The 12,343-nt window shown below is 34.0% G+C and overlaps 1 protein-coding gene across 3 annotated transcripts in view; it reads right to left on the reverse strand.

Moving 5' to 3' along the window:
• Positions 1–12,343, reverse strand: part of ACVR2A (activin A receptor type 2A) — an 84,850-nt gene that overhangs the window by 24,951 nt on the left and 47,556 nt on the right. For all 3 annotated transcript variants that reach the window (XR_012375719.1, XM_073884262.1, XM_073884270.1), the window contains exons 2-4: positions 10,314–10,521; positions 6,696–6,805; positions 6,346–6,500 (exon numbers count right to left, since the gene is read on the reverse strand). Coding sequence is in view for 2 of the 3 variants with exons in the window: in XM_073884262.1 (XP_073740363.1) it covers positions 6,346–6,500; positions 6,696–6,805; positions 10,314–10,521 (473 nt within the window). In the remaining variant the exon portion in view is untranslated. The remainder of the gene's footprint in view (positions 1–6,345; positions 6,501–6,695; positions 6,806–10,313; positions 10,522–12,343) is intronic.

Raw genomic sequence — 12,343 nt, forward strand, 5'->3', positions numbered from 1 at the left:
AGTGCTTTCATTATTAACTTTAATATATAGCTTTAACTTGTCTTAAGCTTTGGATAAAGCTTTTAATTTTTTTTTCCCTTCTCCCCTTCCTTTCCTTTTTGCATTTGGACACGGAATTTCAGCAAATCTCCAAGTGGGCCTGTCCCTGCATTTGCTAAGTAAAACAGCTCATATACGCCTCAGAGAGTAGTAATTTTTTGTCAAGCTGCAAGTCTACAAATAATTTATGACACTTCTCCCCACAATTAGTTTAGAAATATACACAAAACTAAGTCGTAATTTAAGCTGTAACAAAAATAATCACACACAAAGGTGGAACACAGAAGAAAAGAGATTTCTGTAGGAGCCCTGCACTATTTCTTGGGCATATACAAAAAAAAAACAAAAAACAAAAAACCAAAAAACAGAAAGATCCTCAACTGCAAGACAAGAGCATTATTATCACCATACTTTAAACATGCTAAAATAAAGTAAGACAGTTAAAAATATTTGTGAAATGTAGGTTCTGGGTCTTAGCAGAAACCTAACACCAACTCTAAGCTAATAAAACATAAAGTTTTGATATTTCATGAGCATACATTAAAGCTCCACTAAATTTCACTTAAGAACACATCATTTAATCAGAATGAGACTGAAAAGTATTGAGCTGAAAAGCTGTCCTCAGTATACTGTTAAGTTAAAAGAAAGCAACTGTGAAATAACATTCTGTAGTTTATAAAAGGAGGGAAAAAAGCATATACTCAAACAAATGAGATTAGAAAAAGGTGCCAAAGGATACATACCAACCTGTTAAAACTGATTATCTCAGGAAAGTGACAAAGGAAAAAAAAGAAAGAACAAATGGTTCTATCTCCTTTCTTTTGCACACACTTCCTTCTGTATAATTTGTCTTATTATAACAGGCAAATATTTGAAATTAATTCTTAAAAAGAAAAAAATTTAAAAGGAAAGAGAAAGTGAGTCAACCTATTTCAAGATGTGCTTCAATAGATGTGATACTCATTTTGTGAGTATAACTTAGTATTAGCATATTAATACTCATTTAATTTTAGTAAATTTCTCCTGCATCCCCCGCAAATAGGTAAGCAGTACCCTTTCCTAAAGTGACTTGGCTGAATGATGCTATGCTACCCTTTCAGTATCTTATTAATTTTAAATAGGTACATATATAGACTCATGTTCAACAGGAAATCCTACACAGCATTTTCACAGATGGCTCGGTTTCTCAGTGGATAGTAATTTGACATAGCATGAAATGACAACCTATTATTACATTAACATTAAGATCAGCAGGACTATTTTGTGTGCCCAAAAATAAGTATTCCAAACATCTGAAAGTCTTCACTCTTCCTCAGACCAAAATCAAGACAAAATGTCATGATGTAGAGAACTGAAGAGACTGATGTCATTCAAGTAGGCATTACTGTTGCAATACTATAGTGCTACTTAAATAGCCTTTAAAAATGAACACGTTAACTTTATACCTTGTTAAAGGTAGGTAATTTCTAGCCCCTAAAATCCGCTTTCTTATCAAGTGTTTTTTATCAGCATAAATACAGATCTTATTAACAGGAAACTTCAACTCACATATGGTTTTGAGAGCGATGCAAACACTTTTATTGAAACCACATTAACTCTAACCACAGTAAGACCTCTTAATCACAGAGTCAATGTATCCATTCCCTCCTATTCTTGACTCACCAGCACTAGAAAAACCAGTTTGTGTTCAGTTTATACTCACTGCAGGTTACAAGAGCAAATTCCTACATGTGGAAAAACAATTTCAGCACAGGTAAAAGAAAAGGACCTAGGGAATGCAAATTAAAAAGATGCTTCAAGCTTGTGATTCCAAAAAGAACTGAACACTGGCATTGTCTTACGAGAGCCTGGAATACTTCAACTTATTTTACCCTAAAGATATATGGCCTCTAGATTTATCTTAAAACTAAGCCCTAAAGGTCTTTATTAAATGAATGCCTGGGCATGCTGCATTATCATCTCAGTATAACTCTAAATACAACAAAGTCAAATTTGGCAATTTAACACTTACAGAATGGTTATACACACAAACACTGCGTGAATACAGCAGTGATTTACAACACACAGCTGGTCTTCAAGGAGCTTACAGTCAAGTGGGAGACTGGAACATGTACACAAATGACTAGAGCCTCTCTCAACTGTTACTCGTCTAAATCACACAAGACAGAAACTGACTTCAACACTATTTTCTCCTTTTAAGGACAGTACATAACTAATACCATTCTAGATGCATACGATGGATGGCTTAGGGTGTAACAGGAGGAAAGAATAAAAAGGTAAATGTATGGAGGTAGGGAAGCCCCCGTGTCATACTCCCAACTTTGTATTCTTTGCTGTGGATCACTAAGAGCCCTCAGTTTTAAAAACAGAAGCAACATAATCAGACATGTAAAATGCCATTCTACGGCAAGAGTATATAGATGGAGAGAGAGAGAAGACGAGCTATGAGATTACAGAAATAATCTCAGCCTCAGATGTAACAATGTCCCGAACTACAACGGGATCAAGAAGGATGAAAAGGTGAATGAAGAGGACTTGGTAAATGACAGGGCCAAAAAAAGTAGTAGTTGTCTCCCAGGCTTTCATCCAGGGTGATGGGGAAGACAGTGTTAGAAATATAACAGTTATAGGTTATAATGTTAGAAACCTAACAGTTAGAAACATATGCTAGAAACATAATAGTTATAGGTTATAAAGAAAGAAGAATGGCTTCAATTAAAAAAAAAACAGCAAAATTACTTTTTCCATTCTTCTTACTATGCTAGATTTGAGAATTAATATTTTTTACCGGTTACTAAGCCATAAGACCAGATTTTAAAGCATGTATATCCTTAGATCATTTCTTCACAATAAAATACTAACACCAGGAGAAATTCTAACTTGGTGTCTTAGAAATAAAGAATCCCATAATTTTGCTGTCAGAACCAGCTTAGTAAGAAAATATTATGTGGATATCTCTTGTCTTCCAGAATGCCACAGACTGATCTTTTACCCACCAATGAGAATAAAAGACTGAGATCAGACCAACGAATGGTCACAGTATACATAACTTCAGCTTGTTCTGCGAGATCCACTATTAAATTCTCAAGTATAGTGCTTATTGTAGTAATGACTTGTCAATAAGATATTACCACATGATAAGACTAATGTCATAAAACAGACCAGTTAATTCACAAACCAGCCTTTAGCCAAAGCTTTAAGGAAAAGTTTCCCTAAGAAAAGGAATGAAAAATTTCATGTCACTGTCTTAAGTGTTTGAAGATATGGAGGAAAAATGTTTCAGAAATCCATAAGAATATATGATCTTTTCCTAACTAGTCTTGGGACTTAAGCCTTGGACATGGGGACATGAATATGGAGTAAAATACAGAAATCACCTTAAGACTTCAAATGTATGTGTCCCTTACTTATTACTCCTGTCCCTCGTAAAAGTCTTGAATAACTAGTAGGCATTGGCACTATAAACTCAGCGGCACAGGAATCCTTACCTACAACCCAATCATGCTGATAAACCTTATTCTAAAATGTGCTAAAAAATTTTGTTAATGGAAAACACATGAATATGCCCTTGGATATATCCATGACTTTTCTTTTTTGTCCTATGTGAGAGACAGTGTGATACTACTGCTCATTTTAGTAGTCAAACTTTTCAATATCCAAAGTAGGAAAATAAATTAGCCTACAGAATGATTTTGAAATGGCAGGAATGTTTACTGAATTATCTAAAACACCAGAGACATCGGCTTTCTGGGGAAAAAAAAAAAGAGGCAGAACAGGATAAGCAGCAAGAAAAGCAAAGCTTTAGTTCAGATTCCAGCTCTGACACTTGTTAAGCTTTGCTATGTCTCAATTTCTTTTTCTATAAAATGGAAATTAAAACTACATAAACAACCCTGTGAGGTAAAGTGAAATCAGTGCTTTTCACACCTGGCTGGTCACCACAATCACCCTGAAAACTTATTAGAAACATAGTATCTCAGGCCCCACTCCATACTTACAGGGCTGTGGCCCAGGAGTCCGTATTATTTAATAAATTCCAAAGATGAGCCTTATATACTGGTCACAATTTAGAAATCATGGGAAAAAATTATGTATTTTATGTTTTTACATATTCTTATATAAAACTTATGTATGTATACATATGTGCAATTTACCAGTACCCTAGTACACTGTAAGTGTTCAAATAAATGCTTGCTGTTATTATCAATTATTTTGAAATTGGAGATGAAACTGGGCATTTTGTAATAAGATGGGCACTAAGCAGTTGCAGAACTACTTTGTATAAACCTCTCACCAAAAATGAGACTTAAAGCATGACACTATACTATTTGAGACACAGTGAGAGATGACATAAATGAAGTTCCAAACTGATGACAACCCCTCTTCTACAACACAGTTTATGACAGGAAAAAAAGCATAGTTAGGCATGTTTTATATTTTTCCTAACAAAGCTTGACCATTCCAGATCATTCCATCACAATACCTTAAATCTAGTTCTCATTTTTCAGTAATTCATACAATGTATGCAAATTTACCACAGAGCAATTCAAGTGCTAAATAAATGTGTATAATGACTTTAACATGGCAACAAATATCTAAAATCCACAGAAATGGACTGTATCTTTCCATTTTAAAAGTCTAAATGCTTGAATTAATTAGCATTTCTAAATAAAGTAGCCTCATATATAGGATACTGAGCCCTCTAAAAAAAAGTCTAACCATAGCTTTGTGCCAATATTCTATGAATATTATCTATATTATATTATCTATATTCTATTCTTATATATCTATAAGAATGCATTATATTTAAAGTTCTATTAAAAAACCAACAAATTTGTTTTTAAATTTAGTTTCCAGTTTTTTTCTTTCGTAACACAAATCTAGGGTAAATTCAGACACTAAGTACTAAACACTCTCTCTTCTAAATATAGAAATAAAATAAAAAATAGTTACCACCTAAAGAAGATAAAGTGGATCCTACGGCCATTTGGAATAAGCTACATATATTTATTAGGCACTAAAATTTTTATTTTTATAATACTTTCAGAGATAATTTTTAATAAATCCACAACTTAGTTACTGTTTAAAAGTTAAAATATTTCAGCTGCACAAAACAGTGTTTACCTAATTTACCAAATAAGGTATTTTACCTTTGGGTTTATTTCTCAGTATACACATCTTACAGAGATTATGTGGATCAATAATCTAATGCTAACAGATTGCTGCAAGTACTGAGAAAGAAGTATGTTATGTAAATAAAGCTTACAGGGAAGAAGTTGTTTTGGTCATTAAATTATAGGACTTTACCATTCTTCTATCACGTTTTAACCATTAATCCTAGTGGTATTAGAGAAACAAAGTTAAACCAAGAGATCCAGAAGGCCAAGGTAATCTGATCTTAAGAGTTAAAAGGAACACAGTAAAAACTAGAGTTTAAAGATGTCTCACACAAGTAGAACCATAGTTTTCACCTTTCCGCAGCCTGCAGAATATTAACTACTTATATTAAAAGAGCTTGTAAACCACTGTACCAGTGCCAACTGTCTACATGATAGAGAATGAGGAAAATTTCATGAATTTAATCTGATTACCCACCACATCTACAGTTTCAGGTATATTCAGGGTCAGGAGAGGGAGAATCAAGGGCATTAAAAAAAAAAAAGCTTTTAGTCTTCAGTACACACTTGATATGCTGCAAAAAACAAAACAAAACAAAAAACCCAAACTAACAAAACAAAAGCAACACTTGGAACTACCAATAATAAATGAAGAGAAGCACTGCTCATCTGCTCGTCTTCCAAAAAACATTTTTTTGGATATACCTTCCTGATGCCTTTGTGAAACCTCTCTTTTCCACACTTTCCTGATTACCTTACTAAATCAAATCCCTCCCTATGGTTAAAAGGATATTTTGGCAAGTAGACTTGAAAAAGGCACAAAAATTTAGGAATGGGAGAAAGAACAGGAGGGAAAGAATGGGTTATGGTATCACTTCTCCACCATCAATTACTTCTCAAGAAACAAAGCAAGGTGAATCTCACACTTGAAAGCCCTACAATGACAGTAAAACTGTCCAAAGAACAGAATACACCTTGTTCTACTTTACCTTAACTCCTAAGTGAGAAAAGTTTAGGACATAGCAAGTCAATAAAGTTCGGAAAATTAGCCATAGCTGCCATAACAATAAACATTCAAAAAGTAACACCAAAAGAAAATGATTTATAGCAACCCAGTGGGTTTCACCACAGTAATATTTCTTTAAAATATACAACTTAAAACAGCACAAAGTACAAGACAATAACTTACTTGAGTTGGAACAAGTACAGGAGGGTAGGCCATCTTATGATGCCTATACACCCAAAATGCACAAATAACAATACCCGCAATCAACATAAGTGGCACCAAGGAATAGAGCAGTATGTTGTAATAGGGTGGCTTAGGTGTAACTGGGTTCGAAGTTGCTGTGGAAAATGGAAGGAAAAAAACAATTCAGATTTGGTCTACAAAATTCCACAATAAATATTTCTTATAGTATCAAATTTTAGGAGAAAAATAAGAGTAGGAGAAGGTAGGAGTAAATTATTCCATCAACACAAATATGCTTTGTTTTCAGGGTACTAGTCAAACAGACCTATGTATTTTCCCTGTGAACTTACGCTGTGTGACTTCCATCTCCGGAAAATAAGAAAACCTTTCGTTACACATATTGCCCTCACAGCAACAAAAATACACTTCAGGGCTGTCTTTTTTTTCTATACAATCAGTCCTATAAACAAACAAAGGAGAAATAATTAAAGTCAACATTAAACTGAATCTACGATGGGTGTTTTTCTAAAATTCTTCTGAGATAAAATAATGAAAAACTCATTCATAGTCAACTTCAAGATTCTTATTAATATCCAATGATCAATTCTTAAAAGCCAAAAACATTCCAGTAATCCTGTTACTAAATCTCATCAAAACAAAAACAAAACAGCCGCTTTTATAGCAATCACAGTAGCTCCATGAGAACATTGCTTAAATTTGGTTTTTAATGATTAATTTAAGGCAACCATCTTTTTTTTTTAATTATTAGAAAAGCTTTAAAAGAAACATAAAGCCAATGAAGAAATTTGGTTTAGGAGTGCTTTCTCTTACAGGAAATACAGCTTTCCCATTGCGTAAGTACAAAAACTGAACACTATAAATAGAACTAGGTGTGTACACACCAATACATCCATACACACACACACACACACATATACACATACACAAAATAATGCAAGTTCCTCTCATGGCAGAATCTATCTCAACATCAGAGACCCAAGTTTAATTCCCAAGCTAGGTTTGGGAATTAAGAGTGTCATTTTTTGGAGTAGATTTAAATTCCCTAAGCAAAATGAACAGGGTTGAGATAACCAACAAATAGAGAACAATATGTAACAACGTACAGAACCTAGTAACTCAATAACTGGTATGAGTTATGTTGACTGAGGAGCTGAGGAGATAGGGATTTAGCTGCTAGAACAAACCCTAATTAGCTGCTAAGAAACTGCTATACCTGTTTAAAAAAAAAAATCAAAACTTCACATATTGCTAATAAACATGAGGTGAATTAAAAGACATATCTTAGAAATAAACTGCAAACTTCTGTGATGGCTATTAGAATAATAGGGTTGAATTTAAAATGGAAAGCTTAAGGGCGCCTGGGTGGCTCAATTGGTTGGGCAACTGCGTTTGGCTCGGGTTATGATCCTGGAGTCCCGGGATCGTCCCTGCTACTCCCTCTGACCCTCCCCCTCTCATGCTCTCTCTCTCTCAAATAAACAAATAAATCTTAAAAAAATAAATAAAATAAACTGGAAAGCTTAAAAAATTTCAGGAAGAAAACTGTTTTAACAAAATCAAACATTAAAATTAAATCTACACCAATACCTATTTAGTAGAAAGTAAAAGACAACTGAAAGCTAAATCTTAAGTTATAAAAAATATATGAATTTAAAATTTTTAGAATCATGCCTCAAATTATAGGAGGTGAAAATGACTACGTAGCCTAATTAACTCAAAAAAGTACTTTTCATTATCCAATTTCATTCTTCTTATCATTGTCTTTTCCTCCATACTTTGACATTTCTTGAATCCTTTTTTTTTTCTCTTAACTATCCTTCAGGAGAGACAAACAGTAGTTTTTGCCACAAAAAGAACAAGAATCTCTGGTTTCAACTAACTAATAAAAGATAATTTGAGTAAAGATTTTCCCCCAAAACTCTTCCTGTGTGTGTTTTTTGTTTTTAATAAAACTGACATAACACTACATTAGTTTCAGGTATACAACATAATTATCTTCAGATCTGTACATACTGTGAAATGAACACCACAATAATCTAGTTAATGTCCAACACCACACATAGTTACAAATGTTTTTTCTTGTGATGAGGACTGTTAAGATCTACTTTCTTATCAGGGCACCTGGGTGGCTCAGTCAGTTAAGGATATAACTCTGGATTTCAGCTCAGGTCATGATCTCAGGGTCATGAGATCAAGCCCCACTCTCTCCCTCTCTCTGCCCCTCCCCAACCACCTTTCTTTAAAAAAAAAAAAAAAAAGAAGAAGAAGAAGAAAAATCTCTGTTATCAAAACTTTCAAATATACGATATAGCTTTATTAACTATAGTTGCCATGCTATATATTACAACCCCAGGACTTGTTTTATAACTGGAAGTTTGTACCTTTTGAACACCTTCAACCATTTCACCTTACCCCCCCCAACCCCCAGCCTCTAATCTGGGAGTTCATTTTATTTTTTTTGTTTTTTAAGACTACACATGTAAGTAAAATCACATGGTATTTGTCTTTCTCTATATGACTAATTTCACTTAGCATAATACCCTCAAGGTCTATCTAGGTTGTCTCAAATAGCAATATTTTTTTCTTTAAATGGCTGAGTAATATTCTTCTGTGTGTGTGTGTGTGTGTGTGTGTGTGTGTGTGTGTGTACACACCATATTTTCTTTATCCAGCAATGGACAGGCAGGTTGGTTCCATATCTTGGCTATTGTAAATAATGCTGCAATAAACACAGGGGTGCATGTATCTTTTTACAAGTTAGCATTTTCATTTCCTCAGTAAATACCCCGAAGTAGAACTGCTGGATCATAGGGTAGTTTTTTTAATTTTTTCAGTAATCTCCATCCTGTTTTCCTAGTGGCCCTACTTACCTTTCATAATAGCAGATATCACTTGATGATCACCTCTATTTACAGAGAGGCTAAGAATCGGAAATGCAGCTAAAATGTGTAATTACAGAGAAATAGTCCCTGGAAAATTCAGAGATTTAGAAGTAAACCCTAAATACTAAATATATACCTAAGATTTTAATTTCTCATGAAAAATTGAGATAATTCAATTTTCATGGATTTATTCAATGCATTTTGCTATTAATTACATATGGCTAATCAACCACAGGTTCATAGTAATCAACTGAGGCTCCTGAAAGGGATAGGCAAGTATCCAGTGTTCCATGAGTATATCAGTATTTTCTGGCTCCAAAATGTCTATTTATCTAGGGCTTTGCAGCCTCTGCCAGCCATCAGCACCCACCCACAGTGGAAATCCTGTGGCCCAGGCAGTTTAAGTAATCAACCAAACATCTATGGGGCTCCTTACAGAAAGATCACAGGCAGTCAATAACATGTCTACTGTATTTTATTTCTGATACAGAATAAAACAATTTAAGCAAAATATTTTAAATAAAATGTAGCTTTCTATGAGGACTCTCTTAGTACTGAGGTAATTCTGAACATCAAGTTAAAATGTCTCTCAGGGGTAAAGAACAAAGGCCTACTTTGCAAGAAAAAAAAAGGAAAAAAAATGCAGTAAGATCAATTTCTTCCAGATACATAAATAGGGAAACTAAAAGGAAATTAAATACTATGATTAAGCTTTACTTTCTCTGAGGATACAGGATAGATTTTCAACTGATATACTGTCTTTTAAAGCAATTTAAAAAATCCTTTTTCCTTAAAATTGACCTTAAAAAAAGTTTATCATACTAATAACATAGGGGAAAAAAGGTTCTTATCTATAGTTCTCACTACATGGTAGATTATTCAGTGTACCAAAGATAAAACATAAACATGCCATATTTATCTTATTACTTTAAAACATGTATATTGTCATTGGAGCATGTTATAGTGGTATTCATAATCCCATCTTAAAAAAAAAACATTTAAGTAAAAATACATGCACTGAGCTTTCCCCCTTTAAAAATGAGTGTGGAGAAAATGTTTCCTTACCTGTCATAACAGTTGATATCATCCAGCCAACAACCTTGCTTCACTATTTCAATGGAACCAGAAATATTCTTCCAGGTAGCAAAACAATGTCGCCTTTTATCTTTGTCACCATAACAGGGTTCAACACCAGTTCGATTGGTTCTATCTCTTTCCCAATTAGCATTATAGAAAATACACTCCTGAGTTTCTGATCTACCAAGTATAGCACCTATAAGATAATAAAACAACAACTTAATTTAACTGTATTAGCCCTTAAGAGATTGTCTCACCGTATACCAAACTCAAACTCAGGTGTGCCTCAAACATCAGGAACTTACTGTCTTCCTAGTGTTGTAACACTGAGTTTAAGTTTCCACATCAATCTCCATACGTGAAGTATAATAATCATAGTAACAGAAAGTGACCAAATATATTTCAGACGATTTCTCTGAAAAAGGACAGTTTCACTTCATTTAAGAATGTCCCTGATGAAAAGCAGTAAAATTGTTGATTTAATTAAATCTTGACCCTGGATTGATTTCTTTTCAATATCCTGTGTGACAAAATGGGAACTAAGCAAAAGCAGTTCTGCTGCATAATGAAGTACAATGGTTTGCCTCAAGATAAAGCCTTTGCATGACTGAGTGGGGAATTAAACCAACGATGGTTATTCAGACTTGGGTAACTGACAGACATGTTCTCAAAAATGAACCAACTAAACCTATTACTTCAAGAGAAACAAGTGACAGTATGCAATGCCAGTGATAAAATTTGATCTTTCAAGCAAAAAAGAAGGATTTTGGAAAATCTGTACCACCACCATTAGCCTGACACTTTCCCAACACTTAAAGTGAATTCTCTCATGAGGGGCGCCTGGGTGGCTCAGTCAGATAAGCATCTGACTCTTGATTTCGGGTCCGGTCATGATCGCAGGGTCATGAGATCAAGCCCTGCTTCGGGCTCTGCCCTGGGCATGGAGTCTGCTTAAGATTCTTTCTCCCCCTGTCCCTCTGCCCCTCCCCATCCCACTCCCACTGCAATGTGCCTGCATGAGCAGCACTCTCTCTCTTAAAAAAAAAAAAAGAATTCTCTCAGGAGATCAGTGGAGATATTAATACATGTAACTTTTAAATATTGAATAAGGAAATGTGCCAATAATTAGGTCTATATAATTCAGAGAACCAATATTCTCTAAATGAATTATGTGTGATCTTATAAAAGCATTCATGGGTTAAAAAAATCCATTCAATGTTCAAGATAGTCCCATAGATTGTAATGTTACAGAGGACAAAAAGTTCATTAATGGTTTCAGATTCTGCACTTTAAAACTAACTTTTAAAAAACTACCTCTTGTCTTATGCGGAAAAACAAGGTGCTGGAATACCCAAAATAATTCTGAAAAAGATGTACAAAGGAGAATTCATACTACCTGTTTTTAAAACTCACTATAAAGCTTCAGCAATCAAGCTAGTGTGGTCTCAGTGAGAAGACACACACTTCAATGGGACAGAACAGAGAATCCAGAAATAGACCCACATAACGTTCAGTTGACACAGAGCAAAGGTGCCAACACATTTCAATAGAGAAAACACAGTTTTTTCAACAACTATGCTGGAACAATTGGACATCTTATGAACAAACAACAAGACAAACTTCAACTTGTATCTTACACCATTTACAAAAATTAACTCTAAACATCTCAAAGACCTAAAAAATCTAAAAGTATAAAACTGGTATAAGAAAACATGAAAAATCTTTGTGACCCTAAATTATGAAAGACTTCTTAGAACATGAAAGACATGAACTACAAAAGAAAGAACTGGTAAGTTACGTTTCATTAAAATTAAAACTTCTCTTTGAAAGTTCAAGGGGGAAAAAAGTCACAGACTTGGAGAAAATACCTGCAAATTATGTATCTAAAAAAAATGCTGACATTCAATATATAGAAAAACCTGTCACAACTCAATAATAATTTTTTAAAGCCACCAAATTTCTAAAAAAAATGGGCAAAAGATTCAAAATAACATGCTTTGCTGAAGATATATGAATGG

The sequence above is a fragment of the Callorhinus ursinus genome, unplaced genomic scaffold, assembly GCF_003265705.2.
Source record: "Callorhinus ursinus isolate GAN/ISIS: 27379988/994484 unplaced genomic scaffold, GSC_fseal_2.0 scaffold2, whole genome shotgun sequence".
In the NCBI taxonomy this organism is placed as follows: Eukaryota; Metazoa; Chordata; class Mammalia; order Carnivora; family Otariidae; genus Callorhinus; species Callorhinus ursinus.